At 34.0% G+C, this 26,439-nt stretch overlaps 1 protein-coding gene across 1 annotated transcript in view; it reads right to left on the reverse strand.

Moving 5' to 3' along the window:
• Positions 1–519: 519 nt before the first annotated feature.
• LOC145319798 (CD151 antigen-like) overlaps positions 520–26,439 on the reverse strand; it is a 95,370-nt gene continuing 69,450 nt past the window's right edge. Inside the window, exons 6-9 of the mRNA XM_080162155.1 lie at positions 5,559–5,685; positions 3,775–3,823; positions 3,288–3,369; positions 520–948 (exon numbers count right to left, since the gene is read on the reverse strand). Coding sequence (XP_080018281.1) covers positions 901–948; positions 3,288–3,369; positions 3,775–3,823; positions 5,559–5,685 — 306 coding nt within the window. The 3' untranslated portion in view covers positions 520–900. The remainder of the gene's footprint in view (positions 949–3,287; positions 3,370–3,774; positions 3,824–5,558; positions 5,686–26,439) is intronic.

Below are 26,439 nucleotides of genomic sequence, written 5' to 3' on the forward strand. Positions count from 1 at the left end.
GTGCTTCTTTGCGCTGCACTGTCTCGGTAAACTCCCATATTTTGAGTGAGAAATGTAAAAGTTTCCTGTTCTGGATGCCGAGCCCAGTAAATAAATTTAATAAAATTGAATTTACGCCAGAAAATTGGCCTATAGGAAAACAAAAGTAAGGTAAACTGTACAAAAAAACAAAAATAAATCTTAAATTATTCTAAACTAAGGATGAATAACATACAAAAAAATACAATAAATGTTGGTTTGCTTAAAAATGCTATTTTGAGAAATAGAATTTCAAACTTCAATGACTAGGTATTTTCTCTTCCAAATGGCTTAAATTTGAAAATATTTCAATTCAAAAAAGCTGCGAGCGGTAGGTGTTTTTTTTACAACCCCTAAACAATATAGTCTATATAGAATAATATAAAAGTCTTAGTTGGTTTTTATAACACCCAGGGACAAGTGAATGATATTCTGACAAACAATTCTAAAGGAAAAATTCCCCCTTTCCCTTTTCCTCCCCTTCTTACCCCCCCCCCTCTTCACTTACACTTACATGAGAAAAAAAATGTACTTCCACATAATTTAAAAGGTTTCGTGATTTTTTTTTGTAGAATTGATTGTTACAATGGCTACCCCTGATAACACCTATAAAACATTACATTATCTAAAATTACGGCTAAACCCCGTCTATCTTTATTTTAAGGGGTTGTCAAAATATACAATAAGCCTATGCACGCGCCATTGATTAAAAAAGTCCCCGATTTTTTATATAACTTAATTATCACCAGTATTTTTATAACAGTCTTCAATTTTGTTGCTTTTTAGTCACTCCAAATGTCATTATACAGTAGCGGAGCTACTTTATAATTATCTTAGATATATTTTTCATCGGGCTGATTTCTTGTCAACTTTGTTTGATCTCTAGACTATGGAATAGAAGAGGGCAAGGGAGCTGATTATTCCAAGAACCTAAAATAAATTAATAATAGGTTTACAAAAAAAAAAAAAAAATTCATGTGTATAACATATAACTAAGATATGTCAAATGTATTGATGGGAGAGATAACGAGAATAATTTTTACCCATAATTATTAAAATAAAAATAAACCAATAAATTATTGAGCCTAGCGTTCTCCTCTTAGAATTATTAGGTTAGGACAGGTTATATGTTAGGGATCCGAGCGCTGCGGCTAGGCAGGCAAGGGGGCCGAGCGCTGCGGCTAGGCAGGCTAGGGAGCCGAGCGCTGCGGCCAGAGATGTTCGTTGTCAGGGGGGGGGAAGGGAAGGGAGATGGGGAGGGGGGGAGGGGGGGGGGGGGGAGGTTACTCAAATTTTCAAAATTGAAAAAAAATTTAAGAGGATATTACCAAGTGGCCTTTGTCATGAACACAGGGAAAGGACAACATGTTATAAATCAATATTGATTTAAATCCTAAAACATTGTTTATGGTAGCTTGTAAATTTTAAGGAGGGGATGGGGTATAATGTAAATTAATTAGATTTAAATTTAGTAAATTTAGAGATTCTGCGTTACACTTACAAGCATTGGAAGGTAGGTATGTATGGGTCTAAAAGGGTCTAAAATGACCAATCTAATATTGCTTGATTCACTTTTTCAAGAGATGCGATTGATAATGAAGATTTTTTCTTTCAAATGTATTTCGTTATGAAGCAGCAGTAGTTACTAATTTAAGAGTTATGGTTGAGATAGATTTATAACTGTTGAAAGAAAATAAAAATGGATTGAAAAAAATATTTTTCAAGCCATCAATTTACATCAGTTATTTCTATAACCCTCTTATCTTGCGTATGATTGATTGTCTGTAGATTGTTTAATTAGGGTCGGTCAGTCCGTCCGGAACGGATAGCTTTTTTTGTTGTTAATTTAGACATTTTAGAATTGTCCTATCGATTTTAAACTTTGCATGACGATTCCTGTAGTAGTTAGGTACGATTTAGAAAGCGTAGCAACTCTATAATAGTTACCAGAATGTCCGTACGTCCATTTTAAACATGTTGATTTTTTATGTGATAAAATCATCCGATTGTTCTGATTTTTGGAATGCTGATTCCTATTACAATAAGGTAAAATATTTTGAGCGAAGCATCTCTATAATCAAGTCCTAAAAATGTCAGTATGTCCTTAAATAGAATTCTGTATTTAAGAAGTTTTGCAAAAAATTTATGTATAATTTTGTCGAAACTTATACAGGGTGGGCCAGATAAATCCGGACTTTTTCTTATTTTTAAACAAATGAACATAAAATCGTCAATTTTAAAGATTTTATTGAATTTTAAAAACTGGGAAGTAAACTAGGTATATGACTATTAAATTATTCAATAAAATCGCCGCCAGTCTCCATCAACGCCTTTACCCGCCCCCCAAACCGCCCCCCGACCCTGGTCACCATGTCCCTGTCCAAGATGGCGAAGTTCTCCTTAATAGTGGCAATGAGGGAGGTCTTTGTGGTATAGGCGCGTCTATTGGTTCGTGCTTTAATTGCGCTCCAGGCCCATAAGTCAATTGTATGAAGATCGGGGCTGCTGGGAGGCCACATCTCCTTAGGGACGTGAGTAACCGCAGGATCCAGATATACCCATCTTTCAAGCTACCATTCGACACGGCGGCTCTCATTTTGGCCACAATTAAGCTAGAATAACGTTTTATACCTTTTTGGAAATGGCATGAAGATTAAGCTATGGTTATCATCGTAACACATAGTCTAATACGATTTTTAAGGTTCCAAATGGGCCCATGTAGTCGAGAACCGAGAAATTTTCAAGATTTTTTACATTTTGACACCTTAAAATCTGCCACGTTTCACTTTGCCGGAGTACTACGGCCAAACCAGATGGGATAGAGCGCTCTAGTCTTTTCTAGTGTCTTCTTTAAGTATCTAACAGTATATCCAGCTAGTTTCATAAGTCTATCTCAGCTACAGATGGGCTGAGATCAGATTTAGTGGGCCCATATTGAGAATCTAGGGTAAACTAGCGCTCATTTCGAATCTGCCATGTTGAACATAAGCGCTGCCAGCTCAGAGTACACGTCCTCCATCCTCCAGAAATTTTTATGGGCAAAAAGGTAATGACCCAAGCTTTTTATAGTGTGGTCAAACGTCCTGATTGGTCAAGTAGTTTTGGTGCTATGGCCGTGTGAAAAAAGTCCGGATTTATGTGGCCCACCCTGTATATTCATATTTTGTAAATATAGTTCTGGCACTCTACAAGAGTTAATGTTCGTCTGTTATACCGTTTCAGAGCTTCGCTTTTATGGATGATGTCATCCTTGTTTTAATAAGAATTACCTGGATGCCAACAATAGACACAGCTACCGCGCCTAACAGAGCAGAGTGTTGGCTTACAAATTCTTTTACTTCAACATAACAATCCTACATAACCAGTAATAAAACATTTACTTTTTATAGTTTTTTTTAAATATTCTTATATAGAAGTAACATGATGTCTGTCAGTTTGTCTGTAGCTAAATATCTCAATAACTAAAACGCTATGGTTTTCCTTTACAGTGTAGCATCTTATAGGTCCAAGGAAACTTTAAAAAAAATTTTTAATTATCCTAGGATAAGTAAAACGTAAAAATGTATTTTTACTTTTTCTGAGGCTCCACTGCAAAGGAGAACCATGTCGATTTAACGGTCAAAGAGATCTTTAGCTACAAACAGTTTGAGATCCTGTAACTTTTAGATAAGGATTATCACGAAACCTAGAACGATTATATGAAAAAGCTAAAACGCATTATTATTAACTAGAAGTACTAAAATGTAAATGTTAATTTCCTTTGTGTAGATATTGGTAATATTATCACTGTAGATACCACATGGAACCTGTTCATACCATTTTTATAATCATTTTATAATTGATTCATTTTAGTAAATTGGTTGATTTTTTAAAAATCTATATATCTCAATTTTTCACGTTATTTTGTTTACAAATAATATTTATCAATAAAAAATTGTAAATATTTTTTAACGATTTTTATCCTTAAAATCAAAATAGAAGGCTTATTAAGAAAAATACTTTTAAAATGCTGTTTTAATTAACCCCTTCTAGATCACGATTAAATTGGGAATTAGATCCTCAAACACTTTTTAAAATACTAGCGGCTTCGCCCCTAGCCTCTAGGGGCTGTACCCCAAGAGGTTTGATCAACCTAATTTTTCAAATTTTAGATTTAAAAAGAAAAAGTAAAAAAAAATTTTTTTTTAGGGGGGGGTATTTTTCATTTTTTGGGGGGGTTGGGGGTGTCCCACCCCCCAAGAAAATAGCTTAAAACCATCACAGGACCAGTAGGTATATTCCCTGAAGAGTAGAGCCCAATCGGTTCAGTGGTTACTGAGATCTTAAGCTTCAGACGGACAGACAGACGGACAGACGGACAGACAGACAGACAGACATCGTTCTACTTTGTATTATAGATTAAATATAAAGGGCAGGGGCGTCCAAGCTTTTTTTTTTTGTGGGGGGTAAAAATTTTTTAAGGGGTGGTAATTCGTTTTTTTTGGGGGGGGGGGGTAAAATGGCGCGCGAAACGCGCCGCAAATTTCCCCCCCCCCCCTAAAATTTTTACCCCGGGGTAAAATTTTTGGGGGTGGTAATTTAAACTTTATTAAATATATAGTATTAAAAATGCGCGCGAAGCGCGCAAAAATTTTTTTTATTAGAGATTTTTTATTTTGGGGGGGGCACTTACCACCCAAAATTGTTTGGGGGGGGGGGTAAATACCCCCTCCTAAATGGTTGGGGGTGCCTACGGCACCCCCAGGGTAGGGGTAAATTTTAAATTGGGGGGGGAATCACCCCATACTCCCCCCCTTGGACGTCTATGATAAAGGGTTAAGGGATATCCCACCTGAAGAATAACTATCAAAAGAAAATTTTTAAAAGTTTCATCGTATCATTGAAAAATATTATCCTTATAATCAATGGGTGAGTTTAGGCTTTTTTAAGGTGGGTGGAACATTAGAGTAAAACACTAGAGGGAGAAAGGGTTAAACAACTGTATCTCCCCATTGAAAATCAACCAATGGTATCGCTTATATTAACACAGCTAAGTAGCAGAAAATAATTTAGAAGCAGACGAAAGAGGTCTTTGAAAAATGAAGGGAGGTAGTTGTATGTATAAACATCTATACTATAGATCTGTTGGTGGGAATTGTATCGGGGTGTATATTGAACTTGGGAGCCTGTCTTCTTCTTTTTCGCCCCCAAAGGTTTTACATCCTCCTGGAAAATCCCTATGCACGCACTTTAATAAGGTAATAAGTAAATTTATAAAGGGAAACAAGATTTTGGAAGATTTCTTTTTAGGAAGCTAATAGTTATTTCTCGCGTCGTATTATAGACAGATTTCCGCGGATATAGAATGTACAATTATAAGAATAGCCGGTGCCTTTGGCACCTCGGGGCTAAACAAACTGGTTTTAATCTTATGATTGTACATTTTTAAGTTCGTAGAAAGCTGGATATAATACTATGCTAGACATAGTTTTTTCGTATGGATAAGAACCGGTTCCTATCCACCGGATTCGAATGAATACGAGAAAAAGTGATTATAATTTCCTCGGGTATGCAGCATGAGTGGGGCACAGACCAGATGGCCTCCCCCTGGGGATGCAGGATGGGGTTGTAGCGCCAGATCTCCCAGGACTGGTTCACCTGGGACGTCATCAGACCACAACACTCCAACTAAAAAAAGAATATTCAATTAAAGTTTGTGTTTTTACATTATTATCAAGAAGGATAGCTCTAATTTCAAAATTGGGCATGTTAGAACCAAATTTTATTTTTGTTTGAGGATTCCTGTATTATCTAGGTATAACGTGGTAAATATTAGCAGAATGTCGATCCTTATAATAGCTTTTACATGAACTAATTGAAATAGGGTCTATCCTAGTTATATTATTATAACTCCTTTGACTATAAGGTATTGCTTATAGTCAAAGTCTTATAGACTTGTAACTATCCTTATACTAAAGTAACAGGATGTCTATTTGTCTGTGTGTTTGTACCGAAGGATTTCCCTAACCGCTGAATCGATCGGATTCTCCTTAACAGGGTAGATTCTTAGCTCCCGAGAAGGTTTATAACTATTTTGAGGTGGGTACCACCAACCTCCCAAGAGAAATCTAGAAAAAAATTTCCCCTCACAAAATTTTTTCTTTCTTCACTTTTTCTTTTAAAATCTAAAATGATAAATTGGGTTATCAAATTCGACTCTCCCCTCCTCAAGTGCTCCTAGAGGCCTCTAGAGGCGTAGCCGCTAGTTTATTCATATACTATTCATACTTCTTCTATATATTTGAAATATATTGAAAGTCTTATTGAAAATAATTAAATCGATTGCTTAGGCTATTATATAAGGTAATGAGCTTTTTGGCCTTATAACCACTGAACTGATACATTTCTCCTTAACAGTGAAGCCTCTTATAGGCTCTGAGATGGTTTTAGACTATTTATTTTTTAAAAATAAGTCTGGGTATGGTTTTAGGCTATTTAAATGTTATATCTAAATTTATTTTTAAGCTATTTTCTTATTTTTCGTACTCCTTCGAAAAAAGAGCTCCTAGATGCTAGGAGCGCAGGCAGCCACTAGTTAATAATAAGTTTGTAAAGTTCAAGCAACCGTAAAAATATGATTTTTGTAATCATAAAGAAATTGATGACTCTTGTAGGACAATGATTTAACGAGATCACTGACCGATATAATCAGCTAATTTAAATCATTTGACCTTTGTGTTATGGTCAGGGATACAGGGAAAGGGGATAGATAGAACAATCAACAATAAATCAATCTTCTAACCATATATTAAGTTAAATCTAGCCTTTGAAAGCTGGTAAATGTTGGAGGTTACTCCATGGTTTATGATTTACTAGCGGCTACGCCCCTAGAAGCCTCTAGTGGCACTTTAAATGTTTTTTTAAAAATAATACAATACCTATCTATGATGCTTTCAAGTTTCTACGATACCTAGCTATGTTGTGTAGGAGTTTCTATAAGTAAAATTTTTTTTTGTGATTTCTCTTGGAACGGTGGTGATACCCTCCCCAAAAATAGTTATAAACCTTCCCGGGACCTATGAGAAGCTACCCTGTTACGGAGAACCTGATCTGTTAGGCGGTTAGCAAGATCCTTCGGTACAATCAAACAGATACATAGACAGACACACATTTATGAATTTATATTCATTTATTTTAAAAATAACAAAGGGTATTTATATTGATGTCAAAGTTTTGAAGCAAGGACTTTTTAAATATTTTTTTTATTGAAAAAAACAGCAAATTGTTATACAGACAAATAGTAAAAAGGAAAGGTAAATTACATGGATGATAAATCATTAAACATCCCTAATAATGACATACAAAATTACCCCATGTAGATTAAATTAATGGGTTAAAATTTATTGACTTAACTAATTTGGAACGATCATTTTTAGATTCAATAATAGTTATTTCTCGCATCGTATTATAAAGTACAATTATGAGATTAAAACTAGTTTTTTTTTAGCCCCGAGGTGCCGAAGGCACCGGCTAAAAAAAACTGGTTTTAATCTTATGATTGTACATTTCTATATTCGTAGAAAGCTGGGTATAATACGATGCTAGACATAGTTTTTTCGTATGGATGAGAACCGGTTCCTATCCACCGGATTCGAATAAATACGAGAAAAAATTATCTAAAGTGTTTGAGCCAAGATAACGTGGTTATAAAACTCTAAGTGTCAGTTTAATTTATAGTCCAATGTCCCCTCCCTCTCTACTTAACATTTCTGTTTAAAATCAGTGATTTTTATAATTAATAAATATGATAAACAAAAATAACCCTTATGTAGATTAAAATAGCAAGTTTTTATTAATATTCAGAGATGTGTAAAAAATCACTAAGATTTTAAAAAATCTTGCAGCCGGCTGCAGTTTTATATATGGCGTTTTACTATATAAATACTAAGAAATATTACCTAATAGCATATATTCTCTCTTTTTCGAAGCCACTTTTTTTTACAGCCAGTTTCAAAGTTATATATGTACTAATGCATAACTCACCCATGCATTACCAAAGACAATTTTAGATATAAAAAGGCATAAAAATGCACCGATTTTATGGTTATGATTCTATAATGGAAACTAATAAAAATAAAAACCAGAAATACTTTATGGCAGTTTCGTGTTCACAAAATTACAAAGCCACAATTCCGTTTGTTTTAACTTAGTACAAGAACCAGGCTACTCTATAAGTTTCTATAGTTAGTCCGTCTGTCGGCCGTGTCTTTTATCCTTATCATTGTGTGTTCGCACTACGATACAGTAAAGCTCGCAGCTGGCTGAAATAACGATATACCCCATCCACCCCCTTTACCCCAACCCCACCCCTCCTACTAGATGAACGAATTGACCCTTAAATGTGAGTCATATTAGCAAGCTAAATTAACGACAAATTTTCCCCTGTCAATATATCCACGTATATCCTATATCCATTGTCAGAAATGTTATAGGGTTATTTTCACTGAAGTTATAATCTGACGCTTTGAGCTTCGCTACTTTTGAATTGTTACATATCCGTCCTTGTTTTTATAATTATGGTATATGAATATTCATATTTTACGCTCTCTCATATATAGTGGCTTTCCTATTACACTATTTTCAAACATTAATAGTTATTTCTCGCATCGTATTATAAACGGCTTTCCGCGGATATAGAATGTACAATTATAAGATTAAAACTAGTTTTTTTAGCCCCGAGGTGCCGAAGGCAACGGCTAAAAAACTAGTTTTAATCTTATGATTGTACATTTCTATATTCGTAGAAAGCTGGTTATAATACGATGCTAGACATAGTTTTTTCGTATTCATGAGAACCGGTTCCTATCCACCGGATTCGAATGAATACGAGAAACATAATTATCTATGTTTCTTTAATGAACTAAACACGCACAAAGAGAATGATATTATAAATGACAAAGACCCAGTAGACCGAAAACGCACGTAATTAAAAAATATACTACTAAAATACTACTTCTAAAAGTGTATTCAATATTTTTTATTAAAACATCTTTGATTTGTATATTTTAGTAATGGATTTATTACTTGGATCTTACACCAGATTTTCATGTTATATTATATAAAGTGAACTCTGAAGCGGGCTAAAATAACGATCTCCTCCATCCCCCTCCTTTACCCCATTCTGTCCCCTCCTACTGGACAAACGGCCCGACCAATAAATGCGAGGGGATATTGCAACCTAATTTGGCGACAATTTTTCTCCTGTCATAATATCCAAGTATAGCTTATTCTACATCCACTACTTTAGTATATAACAAGGATGACTACATCCATAAGTAGCAAAGCACAAAATTTCGTGGATGGGACTGACGGTCATTGCTGTTTTCTTCAAACGACGGGAAATTTAATTTTGATAGCTTTAACTGAAAAAATTTTGAAAATCGATTAATAAACACCAAAGATATGGGGGAAAATGTATAAAATATAAAAATAGCCAAAAACCTGCAAAAATCAGTCTGACCGTAATTGTTGTTTTCTTCAAACGATGGGAAATTTAATTTTGATATCTTTAACTGAAAAAAGTTTGAAAATCGGACCATAAATACCAAAGATATGGGGGAAAATGTAAAAATATAAAAATAGCCAAAAACCTGCAAAAAGGCAGTCTGACCGTCATTGATGGTTTTCCAAACGACGGAAAATTTAATTTTGATATATCTAACTGAAAAAATTTTGAAAATCGGACCATAAACACCAAAGATATGAGGAAAAATGTGGAAAATAAAAAAATAGCCTAAAACCTGCTAAAAAGCCGTCCGACCGCCATTGATGTTTTAAAGTTAATTGTGCTCCTTAATGATGGGAATATTGTCAAAAAATTTCAGCTTTCTATCTTTAATAGGAGCTGAGTAAATCCCATTTCCCCCATAGCGTTACGGACGGACTGACGGACGGACAAAGTGAATTACAGAGTAGTTTCGCTACTAAAAATTTAAATAGCTCGAAAAAAGCCTTATATCTACAACACATGTTATTTACAAAGTCAAAATTTGAATATATTATGGTGAGGTCAGGATATACATATTTTATAAACTTGAAGTATTAGTTGGGTATTTAATTAGCCCCTGTCATACAGTGTTTCTATTACACCGTCGAACTTTTAAATTACGAATTTTGATGAGATGTGTAAAATAAATGAATTAGAATAGTTGTACATATAACCAAGACAACTACTTAGCTCGATTGCTGGGAATCTTTTTCGTCTGCCAACAAATTGCTATCTGCTCTTTTAAAGCGACTTGGCTGTGTTTATATTTGGTTGGGTGGGCGTCCCCTCTATTTTTTACTTTCATCTAGAGATATTTTCACATATAATTCAAATATCTAATATATATAATCTATTTCCTGTATAAGTAAAAATCTTCTACTTAAATAACCTATCATATTAGGATAAGCATTTCTAAGTTAAAGCTTTAAAAGAATTGCTTTAATTATACTTCTAATTTAAAGCTAATAAACTTTTCGCTCAAATGTGAAATAACTTATTATTATGAAGACTTAAAAAGCTTATAGTTAGTAGTTGTTGACCTTGACAAACAGTTTAACAAGAACAATTAAGTCAAAGAGAGAGGGGACAGTGGGCTGTTTATTACACTAGTCCCCAAAGTTTTACAATAATGTTTTCTTATTCGTTGGCATAACAACTTTGGGAACTTACTTGATTTTGGATTGGTTGGTTTATTAAGTTGAGTTTAACGACTAATTTTAATCTACAGACAGGGTAATTGTGTGTGTTATCATTGGGGATGTACATTGATTTATCTTCCATTGTATTATCCCTCCAATTAAGTTTGTAAGTATCTCAGCAATGTTTTACTTAACTGGTGAATTTGGAAAATTTAAATTTTTTTAATACTCAGGAAGGGAAGGTAAATTGGACTGTGTATTATACTGAAACCCCTAGTTTTCAAAATAAGTTCTCACATTCGTTGACTGAAAAACGTTGGGTACTTTTCTTAAATTCTGATTGGTTTGTTCAAACTAGCAGTAAGAGTCCTGTAAACACACATTTACTTTTTTAAGCACTTGTAAAATAATTCTCAATATAAAAAAGTATTATGTCGGTTTCATTATATTGGATATTTGGCCACATCTTAATTACAGAGTAGCTGCGATGTTTTTGAAAAAAAGTCCAAAATATTGGCTAATCTGTCATGTTTGGTTCTATAATTAAATTTGATTATCACAGCTACTCTATGACTAAGGTATTTCGTTCGTATGTATAGATCACATTAATTAACAGAATATTAAAAAAACACATATGTACCTAAACAAAATTACCCTTCAGTAGATTGAAATTTAATGGTTGAAAAGTTTGGACACCGCAAGTATAAACCAACCAACCAAGAATCAATAAAAGTACCCAAAGTATGATTAAGAGGTTATGTTCTGGGTACTAATTTAATTTACAGTCCAATGTCCCCTCCCTATCTAAACACTAACACAGCAAAATAGACTAGTAGCAGATTTAAGCAGACCATACTTTGCTTTTTTACATACTAGCGGCTACGCCCCCTAGAAGCCTCTAAGTCTAGGGGCACTTAAGGTAGGAGTGGGAAAAGTCGACCTCATCCCATTTTAAATTTGAGTTTCAAAAGAGCAAAAAAAATATTTTTTTTATTTGGGGGGGGGGGTGAAGACACCCTCCCCAAAAATAGTTTTAAACCTTCCTAGGACCTATAAGAAGCTTCACTGTAAAGGAGAACAATATCGATTCAGTGGTTAGCGAGATCTTTCGGGACAGACAAAAAACGCTTACTACTTTATATAATAGGATATTTACTGCATATGATATAACAATTTCCATATTTATCCTGTTCTATATGCACTACTTATGGAGTAGATTGTCCTTTTAAACTATCATAGTGTTTATGACAAATTTAATTTTTTTTAAAAATATCAAATTACTAAGTATTCTGTTTATGTATTCTTAAGATTTGGTAATATTTGAAAATCCTTAACAAAAAATACACAAGAAAAAACTTAATTCGTGGGAATTTGTGATAATAATTGTCTGATTTCAAGCATGAGACATTGCTAATTTTTTGTATGGTGTTTTTATAATAAAGTTGTTAGATCATTATCAGCAAAACAAGGGGATTGTTCATAAGCAGCACTGCAAAAATTAATAAAAAAACACTAAATTTTTATTTTTTAAATGCATTCATGCATGCGTTGCAGCCTGTTTTTTAATTTTCAAGGGGGTAATATACAACCGCTGCAGTATTTAACCTAACCTAACCTAACTTGGTTGTTTTCAATGTGCACCACTTATTGCTAATAGGCCTTAAAATGAGTGCGAATGATGCTCAGAAAATCCGGTGGTTTTTTTGGTGGTTGGCAATTTCGCAACTGAATATTTTTAAACATATATTTGCAATCAAATTTTTTTCTTTCCTTTTGGTTAGTTCTTTGTATTGATTAATCTTTGGTCAGACCTATTTGGATTATGGGTATCCCATAATATAAAGTAGTAAGGTCTTTTTTTGTCTGAAGCTAAATATCTCAGAAATTCTTTGTCGTTGTCTGAATTGGTTGTACTTTTTATGCAAACTTTAAAAATATGGTTTTTATTTTCTTCTAGAGGCTAGGTGGGAAGCAACTAGTATGTATATATCTTAGTAAATCACAATTAACAGTTTTTCAAATTTCCAAACCAAGGTTCAATGACAAGAAGGCAAGCTGCTCATGCTCACTTTATCAAGTTGAAATAGCTATACAATTTTGCAGAGTTACAGATATATTTATATTGATTTTTAGTCTAAGCCTGAGTTGTATCTAAAGTTAGTAAAACGGCTTCTTTGCCCGGTGAGTGACAATTATCTATAATACAAAGTAGAACGATGTCTGTGTGTCTGTCTGTTTCTCTGTTTGTTTGTAGCGAAGGATCTCGCTAACCGCTGAACCGATCGGGTTCTCCTTTACAGGGTAGCTTCTCATAGGTCCCGGGAAGGTTTTTGACTATTTTTTTGGGGGGTGGGACACCCCCCCCCAAAAAAAATCACACCCTCCCAAATTTTTTTTTTTAAATTTTTATTTTAAATCTAAAATACGAAAAATTGGTTTGATTAAACCTCTTGGGGCAAAGCCCCTAGAGGCGAATAAAGAAGAATGCTTAGGGCAATCAACAGGCAAAACTTATAATTTTAAAGTTAGAATATTATGTAAATTACAAAAAAAGTGAAATGTAAACCTACTCTATAAAGGATTTTGTGTACAAAATGATACATTTCAAAGAAAACTTGCAATAAGCTACTGTGTATTCGATTGTTTATTTTTAAATGTATCATCCTATTATATAAAGTACTAAGCTTTTTTTTGTCTGTAGCGAAGGATCTCTCTAACCACTGAACCGATATGGTTCTCATTTAGAGGGAAGTTTCGTATTGGCCATTAGATGGTTTTAGGCTATTTTTTTATAACTAAGTCTTGGTATGGTTTTAAGCTATTTTTCTGCCCTTCCATATCCCTTCGATTTTAAAGCTCCTCGATGCTAGGGGCGCAGCCGCTAGTTATTATATATCTTAAAATGTACTTGGATTGTCTTGTAAGTACTGACTTTAGAAACTTTGAAACTTTTATACAATCAGATTCATGCAATACGGGGTGAAAATATCCCACAAAAATTTGAAAAGCTTGCTTATTTTTTTCACCAACTGCCCCCCCTTGTTAAAAAGCTGGTTATGCCACTGCAAACAATATTTAAGTATTGGGTAAACGGCAGTGAATAAATAAAGTGTATGTAATTTAAATTTAGAATTACCAATCATCACGATTTAACCATAATGCATCATCTCCGTTGGCACTAACATGTCATCCTTGTTAAACTTTTGCATTGTTATTATATCGACACATGAACTGTAATAAACAAAAAGCCTTGCACGGCATATGATTTTCTGTCCATTATTAACTTTCTAGCCACCGATCTAATTGAGTTCTTCATTCTAAGAAATCTAAACACAGCCCCCGAGATGGTTCTAGTTTTAAAATTAAAAGTCTGGTTATAGGCAATATTTTACCCTTCCTAGCTCTTTCGAAGTAATTCATAATATATGTCAAAATTTCGGCAATATAAATAATATGTTAATATATATATATTGATTCTGCTTTAATTAACTTAGATATTAGAGAAAAAAAAGAACTAAAGCATTTTCGTTCAATAAATACAATCTATAATACAAAGTAGAACGATGTCTGTCTGTCCGTCTGAAGCTTATGATCTCAGTAACCACTGAACCGATTTAGCTCTACTCTTCAGAAATATACCTAATGGTCCTGTGATGGTTTTAAGCTATTTTCTTGGGGGGTGGGACACCCCCAACCCCCCCCCCCAAAAAAAAAAAAAAGAAAAAAAAAAATACCCCCTCTTTTCTTTTTAAATCTAAATACAAAAACTTAGGTTGATCAAACCTCTTGGGGCAAAGCCCCTAGAGGCGAAGCCGCTAGTAACTCATAATACAGCATATATTTTTTATGCAAATTAGATCTAAAAAATTTTAAAATTGGGAAATTTGCTTTTCAAGGAATCTTTTAGTTTTTGCAAATATATGTTTCAATTTTTAAAACCTATCATTGAATAACGGCATACAGTCGTTTTTGCTTTAGCAAAAGACGGATGTGGGTAAAACTATAATTTAGAGTAGCTGCGCCACAAAAAAATCATTAATATATGTGCTTTCTAACATATTACGTACTAAGCCATGTTTTAATATTACTGTTACTTTTCAACAACCATCATAATGATTATTACGAGATGATTAGTAATAATTGATGTGGAAAAAAAAGAAGATAGATCATATCTACCTATCAGCAATCTTATGTTAAGTGTTTAAACTCGCGCTATTTTTGGAGAGAAAAAAATCATATGAAACTAGCAAATGCACGCTCCTAGTCCAGGCTTATGTTGAGAAAAAATAGTCGAAAACCAAACCAAAGGTCCAATGAAGATCTTTTGTAGGGACTTTATCAAAATATCTTTAAAAATGACAAATATCTTAAATAAGTTTAACTATTAGTTTTGCCCCTAGAGGTCGTTAAGGTTTCCCTCCAACATTTTTTTTAAGAAGGGGGAAATATTTATTAAATTTTGTTAATCATTCTAAAAAACACATTTACAAAAATGTATGTAATAAGACTTTCTCGTATTCATTCGAATCCGGTGGATAGAAACCGGTTCTCATCCATACGAAAAAACTATGTCTAGCATCGTATTATATCCAGCTTTCTACGAATATAAAAATGTACAATCATAAGATTTAAACCAGTTTTTTTAGCCGGTGCCTCCGGCACCTCGGGGCTAAAAAAACTAGTTTTAATCTTATAATTGTACATTCTATATCCGCGGAAAGCCGTTTATAATACGATGCGAGAAATAACTATTACTTCATTTTTACAGTAAGTTTTAAAATATTAGAACGATTTTAACATGCCTAGAATAGTTATTTCTCGCATAGTATTATAAACAGCTTTTCGCGGATATAGAATATACAATTATAAGATTAAAACCAGTTTTTTCAGCCCCTAGGTGCCGACATTTTGTATTCGTAGAAAACTGGATATAATAAGATGCCAGACATAGTTTTTTTTCGTATGGATGAGAACCGGTTTCTATCTAGCGGTTTCGAATGAATACGAGAATAGTTATTTCTCGTATCGTATTATAAACGGCTTTCCGCGGATATAGAATGTACAATTATAAGATTAAAACAAGTTTTTTTAGCCCCGAGGTGCCGAAGGCACGGGCTAAAAAAACTTGTTTTAATCCTATGATTGTGTATTTTTATATTCATAGAAAGCTGGATATAATACGATGCTAGACATAGTTTTTTCATATGGATGAGAACCGGTTCCTATCCACCGGTTTCGAATGAATACGAGAATAATAATTATAGCTATTCTTAACAGATGTATGGACTTCAACGAAATATAGAGAAGCTTCGCTTAAAAAAATTATTAATGTCTGGGAAAAAAAGACCAAAATCAACACCTAATGCGATTAAACTTGTTTTTTTTTTATTTTTGATAAATGAGATAATATTTTCCCACTTTTTATCAAAAATATAATCTTAATTCAGCTAACTGTTTTGTACTTTATTTTTAAAGAATATACCTATTACATACACGTGTTAATTAATAATTTTCTTTTATAAAGTTTTGTCGCATATTCATAACATTCTACTATTCTATTTTATCTTATTTAATAAGTTTGGTCAGTAAAATCTCAGAAACCACTTGTCCGATCGGTCAACAACTTTAAAGAAATCTGTTAGTTGGCTCAGTGCAGGGTTTAGGCTACTTTAAGGGATATTGAGGCACCAAACCAGCTCTCCCTCACTTTCTTATTAAAAAAATTAGCAAATGTTAGGTGCGAAACCTCTATATTACCATTACATAAAAGCTTTTGTTATGAAAGGTGATATTGTGAAATTGACCCAGAAAATTTATTTTAAAGTGTTACCAATTTGTCTCGGGTCGAGCCAAGTTTGCAATTGCCCTGAAATTTGATAAAAAACCAGGGAGGGAGGGGACATAGGACTGTTGTAAATTATACTGGTACCCAAAGTTTTATAAACACTCTCTAGTAATCGTTTAGGTCATGGGAAGAAAATGAAGTTGCGGGTTTCTTCGCATTTTCATATATAGTAGCTTTTGAAAGTTTTTTTTAGGTTAGGTTAGGTAAGTGTTAATTATTGCCCCTGCAGGGTTAGAGCCCCCCCGCAGGGGCTAAAAATAGGAGAAAAGCTATTGTGAAAATAGATAGGAACATTTTTATCGTTCATTTTCGTGTCCTTTAAGATCCCCGGCATAGACGTTCAAGGGGGGGGGGGTAATGGGGCGACTACCCCCCCAAAACGATTTTGGGGGTGCCTACCATTACCCCCCCATTCAAAATTTAGCCATACCCTGGGGGTGCCGTAGGCACCCCCAACCATTTAGGAGGGGGTATTTACCCCCCCAAAATAAAAAATCTCTAATAATAAAAAATTTTGCGCGCTTCGCTCGCATTTTTATTACTAAATATTTAATAAAATTTAAATTACCCCCCCAAAAAATTTTACCCCAGGCGGGGGTAAATTTTTTTTTGGGGGGGTTAAACTAAATTTACCCCTGCCATCAGAATTCAGGAGGGGTAATTACCCCCCCCCCCCCAATCAAATTTTACCCCTGGGGTAAAAATTTTGGGGGGGGGTAAAAACAATTTTCGGTGCGCTTCGCGCGCCATTTACCCCCCCCCCCTTAAAAAAAAGCTTGGACGTCTATGATCCCCGGCATAAACGAACTTTTTTGAAACAGTTAAGTTTTTAATTTAAATGGATATCCTTTGTTAATATGAAGTAAAAACTTATGTTACGATAATAAGAAAATAATTGATGGAATTTTTAAAAACAGTTTATTTTAAATGGTACACTTATCTAATTTAAAACATATTAAAACAGTTGAAAAGGTAAATGGCACCACATCTTAAATTCACTTTAATTTTTCTATAATCCACCAATAATTAAGACAAGGATGACAACATTCATAAAAGCGAAGCACTGAAACGGTAGGACAAATGGACATTAACACTTGTATAGTGTCAGAACATAATAATCAGAATATAAATGTATAATAGTCGAAGCAAAATCGTTCGTAAGTAAATTCGTTGAAAAACTGCTTGATACAGGATAATATTTATGGACATACTTACATTTTTAGGACTTGATCATAGAGTTGCTTTGCTTATAACATTATACTTTGTTGTTCCAGGAATAAATATACTAAAAATCAGATCAATTGGATAATTAGATCCCATAAAAAATTTTTGTTAAAAAGTAAAAAAAAATCAACATGTTTAAAATGGACGTACGGACATTCTGGTAATGCTTATTGAGTTGCTACGCTTTCTAAATCGTACCTAACTACTAAAGGAACCACTATGCAGAGTTTGAAATCGATAGGACAATTCTAACGTAAAAGCTATCCGTTACGGACGGACCAACCCTAATTATAGAAGAGCTTCGTTTTAAAAAAAATACAGTTCTAGTCTCCAAAGTTTAAAATTCGTTGGCTTAACGACTTTGTGTACTTTTATTCAGGGGACAGTGGGCTGTTTATTATACTAGTCCCCAAAGTTTTACAATAATGTTTTCTTATTAGTTCGCTTAACAACCTTGGGGACTTACTTGATTTTGATTAGTTGGTTAATTAAGTTGAATGTCTAAACGTTTCAACCACTTATTGTAATCATCAGAAGGGATAATTTTATGTATTATCATAGGGTATGTACATCAATTTATGGGCCATTGCATTATCCCTTTAGTTCCTTGGACAATGACATACCTATAACTAAAAAGTAGCTCACGCTTCTTATAATGTTTGCAAATGAGACACAATAATCGCTCGTATTGATAAAAAAATTGCAATATTTTCGATCATTGAGTGATTTGCACAAAATTGATATGTGCAATTATTGTGCGAAAATTCTCGCAAGAATATCATTGCTGTATGATAGCTCACTAGGGGCCAACTATGTTCAAAATTATATTTAAATAATCATATAAAGATTAGCTACTAAACAGATGTATTTTTTAAATATTAAAATTCTTTTTTTTTAACAAAACAATTTTGCTGTGCAAAATCTTTATATTTTTGAGTCAAAACTTCATATGAATTTCTTCGTAATTTATTTTGCTATGTTATGCCTCTCTATTGGTAAAAGCAAGAAGCTTAAATAAGCGGGTAAGATTTTCAACGTCTTGAGTTATGATTTGTTTTAAATTTGATTTTGACTCACAGTGAAACTAGAGGTGTGAGAATCAACTTTTTTTATTGTCTGTCCATGAATGAACCAGGACTCGGCAGCCGCGCGTCAGCCGCGTGTAAGCCTCAGTGAAATCGTCATAATAGTCATATTCTAACTTTAAAATGCAGCTGAATGTCTAAACCTGTTCCCAAGCAGACAATTTATTTAAAAAAAAAAAATTTTAACTCGCAAGCGGGTTTAAATTTGACTCTTATACGAGGCTAAAGCGTGGTTGTCGACCCTTGGTAAAAACACTTCTAGGTTAGTTTTTATTAACCCTTTGGGTCGGGGGGGGGGGGGGGCGTTGAACGCCCCCCCCCCCCCGTTTTTTTCTATCTCATTTTCTGTGTGTTAAAGATAAAGAGCCCAAACTACGTGACTTTTTAAGTATGGGTATGACACATAACTGAGAGTTGGAATTTTTTGAATATCTCCATCCTGGCTGGCACAGTATGCCAGCAAACCTGGCAGGGTCATCCAGGTAAAGAGCAAAAATATTTTTTTTGACTAAAATAAAGCATTTTTTCATACCAAAATACTAAAATATTCTCTTGTAGTACATCCTTATATGAACTACAGGTGATCAAGTCACTTTCAGGTTCCAGGTATGATCCTGCAGGTCCTGATCCTCCAGGTCTCCAGAAATCTTTATAAAGGCTCCTGTGGCCGCAATTTTTGACTTAGAGACTTTAAATTTTAAACTTCAGCTTTTCTTACATGTCTACATAACATATTAATTTTTCATAAAGATCCGCCGCTGTTTTCCCGCCGACCGCTGACTGCGAAGGCTGGCAGCTGCCAAGTACATCTGCGGCCGCTGAAATTTATATTTTAATATTTCTAATGTAAACTTTACACAAAGATAAACATTTTCTGGAAAAAAATTGTTCTTCTAGCTTCAAAAAAAAGAAAATTATAGCTGTTTGAAATTTTTAAGTAAAAAAAGACCTAAAAACAAAGGTTGTTAAATAAAAGGGCAAAGGAAGCGAAAATTGACTTAGACTTCTAAAAGGTCGGAAATTCATTATCAAACCCCCCCCCCCCCCCAACCAATTAAGGTGCAACAAGGGGCCCGACTGTAAAGGGTTAAACTATATTGCTTCTAGCACATAGGGGGAGAAGGGCAATAAAGTAGCGTAAAACCATCCAAAGAATTAAATTTAGAAAGTGATTCATTGTGTTTGAACGTCTACAAGATACTCATCTCGAAAAACCTTAAAGTTTTAGAATATTCAGAAACACTCATTATATCTAAATTGATGATGTATTATACTATAGCTTTAAGTTTAGAGGTTATTTTCTCGTATTCATTCGAATCCGGAGGATAGGAACCGGTTCTCGTCCATACGAAAAAACTATTTTTAGCATCGTATTATATCCAGCTTTCTACAAATATAAAAATGTACAATCATAAGATTAAAAACAGTTTTTCTAGCCCGTGCCTTCGGCACCTCGGGGCTAAAAAACTGGTTTTAATCTTATAATTGTACATTCTATATCCACAGAAAGCCGTTTATAATACGATGCGAGAAATAACTATTATTGTTATTGTTTTACACTGTGATCCAGAGATAATATGATGACAAAATTATAAAGAAAAATATCAGTAAACTATAATACAAAATAAATATCAATAAAATCATGTAAATTTAAGTTTCAAGGACGAAAAAACTATCAATTACACTAGTTTGGTAAGAAATAATTATTTTAAGTAACTTAATTTTGCATTAATCAAACACTACCTACGGCAATAAAGAAATTAAAGTCTCGTATTAACTGAAGTAAAGTAACAGGATGTCCGTTTGTCTGTGTGTTTTTGTGTTTGTCTGTGTATTTGTTTGTTTGTACCAAAGGATCTCGCTAACCGCTGAACCAATATGATTCTCTTTTACTTGGTAGCTTCCTATAGGTTCTGGGAAGGTTTTTACCTATTTTTGGGGATGGTACCACCACCCTCCCAAGAGAAATCACAAAAAATCTAAAAATTTTAGAGACTCCTACGCAACATAGCTAGGTATCGTATTATTATTTTTTTTAAATCAAACATTTATAGTGCCACTGGGGCGTAGCCGCTAGTATTGAACAAGGATGTAATCAAATTTTTATCCATTTCCAACTCAGTGTGTATAGGTTAACCATCAATACAAAGGTGTTGAGAAAAAGTCTATATGTGGTCTTGGCTTCTCATAGCAAAAAGTTAAAATACTTTTTGTCGTATTCATTCGAATCCGGTGGATAGGAACCGGTTCTCATCCATACGAAAAAAACTATGTCTAGCATCGTATTATATCCAGCTTTTCACGAATATCAAAATGTACAATCATAAGATTAGAACCAGTATTTTTTAGCCCATGACTTCGGCACCTCGGGGCTATCTTATATTTTTACATTCTATATCCGCGGAAAGCTGTTTTTATACGATGCGAGAAATAACTAAATGATCTCAAGGGATAAGACAATGGAGTATGTATTGATATAAATTCCCAATAATAATAAACAAATTACTCCGATTAAAATTATTGGTTGTAAACTTTGGACACTTTTAGTATGTATTGAAATCATTTAAAAATACCCAAAGTTTTTGAACCAACTAATAAAACAACGCTATTAGCAAACTTTGGGAACTAGTGTGATAATCAGTCCAATATCGCCGCCTCCCTAATTGCTATAAAACAAGGATGACAACATCCATAAAAGCGAAGCACTGAAACGGTAGGACAAACGGACATTAACACTTGTATAGTGTCTCACTGTCTATACTGAATAATCAGAATATAAAGTATAAGAGTCGAAGCAAAATTGTAAGTAAATTTGTTGGAAAACTGCTTGATACAGAATAATGTTTATGGACATACTTACATTTTTAGGACTTGATTATAGAGTTGCTTCGCTTATAATATTGTTCTTTGTTGTCCCAGGAATCAATATACAAAAAACCAGATCAAACGGATAATTAGATCACATAAAATTTTGTTGTTAAAAAAGTAGAAAAATCATCATGTTTAAAATGGCCGTACGGACATTCTGGTAATGATTATAGAGTTGCTACGCTTTCTAAATCGTACCTAACTACTACAGGAATCATCATGCAAAGTTTGAAATCGATAGGACAATTTTAACATGCCTAAATTAACGAATAAAAGCTATCTATCTCGGACGGACGGACGGACGTACGGACCGACCCTAATTATAGAAAAGCTTCGCTTTTAATAAATGTATAAACGGCCAGAAATCAGTTTGTTCAAACTTTAACATTAACAAATTGAAATAGCCCTTAAAATATATGCTGTGATGTACCCATTTTTTACTGCCTATTCATCTTTTTAGCTCCCAGATTATTTGCTTTGTCAATCTTTTTTTTTTGTAGCGCAGCAACTTAGGGTCTGTCCGTACGTCACTTTATGTCAATTTGATGCCACACATAAATTCTTTTTTGGTTGGGTCATTTTTTTCAATAAATTATCTCTTGAGAGGGTGGTGTTACCCTAGCCCAAAATAATTAAAACCTTCCCAGGACCTATGGGAACCTACAGAGTAAAGGAAAACCATAACGGTTCAGCGTTACAGAGATTCTTCAGTACAGACAGACACAAACACAAAAATAGAAGGATTTTTTTTCACAATATAAAGTTGCTACACTACTTAAAGATATTATTTATCTTGTTTATTACTAAAAAACGTGACAAAAAAAAGTATTTGTATGAAATTTAATAATACTTCTAAATCTTTTTTGTGCTTTAAAAGAAATATAGGTTTTTTTCCAACAGTTAAACGTAAACTTTAACAATCTTTAAGAAAATTGTCGACAAAATCTTTTTATTACTAATGGAGTGACAGTGTAACCCCCTACATTAATTTTTTTGTTGGGAAAACGATCTGATATTCTTCTTTTAGAGGCATTACATGTTACATGTAAGATTTTGTCCCTTTCGTGGCAACGCCCCTTAAGGGGCGATTTGTCGTATTTTTAAAATGGCTTTTTAGTGGTTATTTCAGGTTAGGTTAGGTTATATTGGGTTAGGTGATTGTCCGACAGGGTCAGGCAATTGGTCCCGCAGGATTAGAGCCCCCCGCTGGGGCTAGAAATAGGAGAAATGCTACTGTGAAAAATACGAAGAATCGCTCTTAAGGTGCGTTGTCACGAAAGGGACTATACCAGATTTTTTTTATTTATTATATATAGTACTAGCGGCTACGCCCCTAGAGGCCACTGTTTTTTTTAGGGGGGGGGGGAGGGAATGTGAAAATATTTTTTCTAGTGGCGATTTATCTTAGGAGGGTGGTATTACTCTATCCAAAATAGTTATAAACCTTCCCATGACCTTTGAGAAGCTGTAAAAGAGAAGCATATCGGTTCAGTGGTTGGCGAGGTCCTTCGGTACAAACAAACAGACAAACATCCTGTTACTTTATTATAAGGATAGTGTTAGTTATGTTGATGATATCAATAGTTCGACAAGGGGATTAGAGAATTTATGTTTAGGTCTTCTATACTGTCTAAATAAAGGATTTTACCATTGCAGGAGTATAATAGTCTATAATGTTGCTTTTTAACTGTAAACAAGTCAAAAGTTATCACTAAGATTATCGGCTATTCAAACATTTAAATTATGAAAGGCATTAATAAATATCGAGGATTTTCTATAAAACATTATGGAGGCAATTTTTCATTTTAAATGATAAATTATACAAACTATAAATTCTTGTGAAATTGATTAATTAATGTATATTGTACTTGCGGCGACGCCCCTAGGCACTAGGGGCTTTGCCCCAAGAGGTTTTATAAAACAAATTTTTCGTGTTTTAGATTTAAAAAAAATAAAAAATAAAAAATTTGGGAGGGGGGTATTTTTTTTATTTTTCGAGGGGGTTAGGGGTGTCCCACCCCCAAAGAAAATAGTTATAAACCTTCACGGGACCTATGAGAAGCTACCCTATAAAAAAGAACCCGATCGGTTCATGGGTTAGCGATATCCTTCGATACAAACAAACAAACAGACAAACAAACATTGTTCTACTTTGTATTATAGCTATGCATTAAAAAATATCTTATTTTTATTTTTCTATGCCTGACCAAAGCAAGTGGCCCTAACCAAGAAGGGCTACCCAGAACCTAATTTTATATAACCTAACCCTATCTGAAGAAACAAAAAAAAACTACCCCTTTCCCCCTTATTTTCGAGGGAATGGGGGGTTATGAGATCAACAGAGCACTTTGAGAGAAAATGCTGAAAGAACTAGTAACCTTCCCATGTCTGATTTAAAATTGACAGGCGCTTTTGATAAATATTTCAGAGTTTGATTATAATAGTAGTAGCTATATACATTAAAGTGTCGGTTTCTTATTGATTTCCATGCCTTTCTTCTATATAATGATAAGAATATATAAGCTCAAAGCAATAGCTTATATTAAACAAACAAGGACAATTATGTCCACAAGTATCGTAACTATTCAGGGAGGGATGGGACATTTGGTTGTAAATCTTATAGACACATTTCCTGATAAGTTTACTTTAGTACTTTATAATTTTCAACTATTTAACAATAAAATTTAATATAAAAAAGACAGGGTAATTTAATTATGAAATTAGGGTATCAACTATGAAAAGTTTTTTAATCAAAAAGGACAGAAAGGTAAGTGTTTTCCCCATGTGTTGGCAAGTGGGACAGAAGGACATACGGTCAAATCTTTCAAAGAGTAGCTGCACTTTTAAAGCTAACAGAGCTTTTTGTTACATATTTCTGCTGAGTAGTGTACTGATTTGTTTTTAGAGCAATCAACGTAATATATTCAGTTCTTTTTACTCTGCTTTACATTTGTTCTGTTATTATATTAACATAATGCCATTTTATTGTGTTGAAATAATAGGTTTCTAGTCAAATAAAATAAAGATTAGATTATAATCCAGGTAGATGATTCTGCTCGGCTAGCCTGAAATAAAATTGGAACTTTTGAAAGTCCCAAAAGTCATTCTGGCTTATAGTAAAGTCGCATGATTTCAGAAATTATAAAGATATAGGTATTATTAAAATTTATGCCTTTTTTTAATAATTTACTGAAAGCCAGGCCGACTGACATTCGGCCATTCACAATGGATTAAAACTTTAGATAATGTGCAAAACTATATACAAAATTTAATTTAAACGTGAATTTTGTAAAAAGTGACTAAGAAATATATATCTTCTTTGTTTCTATTTAAACTCTATTCAGCTTTACACCAAAAAACACTAGATAAAAAACATAAAGTTTTTTATGTTACTTTTTACATATACCACATCCATTAAATCCATTTAGGGAGCATATAAGGTTTCGACAGCTGTTAAAAGAATAAAGAGTAACTTATTGAACACTGATAACCATCCCCACCCCTCTTATTTTATTTGTTGCCTGCTTTAGATCAGAGCTGGATCTGTAAATGTGTAGCCGTTGCCGTAGCAGTGACCAGAGGTGCAGACACTAACCTAGTAGCAATCTTGAAATCAAATTTTTAAATGTTTTAAATTTTAAATATTTAAAAACTTATAATATTTAATTAAAATATTTTAAATAAAAACTTTAAAAATCCATGTTTTATTGGCAGCACTGGCAGTGGCGACAGCTATGACTACGGCCACGACTATGGCAACAACTACAGCTACACTTTTAAAGATCCAGCTCAGGTAATATTGGGTCCTGTTAGTCCTGCAGGGTTTAGATTGGGTGCTACTGCTGGGTAGTCCTGCAGGGTTTAGGCACTGCAGGTACCGGCCCCGCAAGTTAAGGCCGCTCCGTAGGGATTAGATATAGCAAAAAATAGCCCTCATTTTAAGCTTATTTTGAAAATAGGGGGGGGGTAGATATACCACACTTTTCTGGGATCTTGCTGAGTCAAGTATCAACTGTTGGGAATATCAAAGGATGACTCCATGCAAAATTTGAGCCGGATCCGGCCAAAACCGGCCGTGAATTTTATGAAAAACCGGTTTTTTCCGGTTTTTAGGGGGTATCTGTAAATCGATTCAGCTGGAGCAAAACCGGTTAGAGGTACAAAAAATTTTACTTCACATAAAATTTAGCCAATGCAATTACCTACAAAAATGTACTTTATCATCAACTTGATTGGACAACTCTTTCCCCTCCTAAATGTCCATTAAAACCTCGGAAACGGCAAAAATCGCCAAAAATCACGCCTTCGGCGGCAAATAACGGCTAAACGGTCAGCCGAAGGCGAATGAAACATAAATAAAGAAATGTCTGCCTCAAAAAGTTGTTCAACATCAAAGAGATGCTTGAAGTCTCTAAAACGACTCCTTCCCCTCCTTTAAGGGGAAAAACTGAAAAAACGTGATTTTCAAAAGTATGCCCACTTCGTGGGTGTGGGGGGCACTGAACCCGTCACCCCAGGGTCACCAAATATAAAGTCTAGGCGGCCCACAATGCTGAATTTTCACCAAGTGAAAGTCTTGTGTCATTATCTCTTATGAGAAAAAAGTTATTAATTAATTAAAATTTCAAATTGTGATTTTTTGATGGATTTCTTTGATGAAATGACAGGCCGGTCAATTTTTAGGCCATTTTTTGCGGTTTTTGGGCCGTCACGCCCAAACGGTTTGAGATAATC

This window comes from Acartia tonsa, chromosome 5 (genome assembly GCF_053477335.1).
Source record: "Acartia tonsa isolate MP-2025a chromosome 5, ASM5347733v1, whole genome shotgun sequence".
NCBI lineage: Eukaryota > Metazoa > Arthropoda > Copepoda > Calanoida > Acartiidae > Acartia > Acartia tonsa.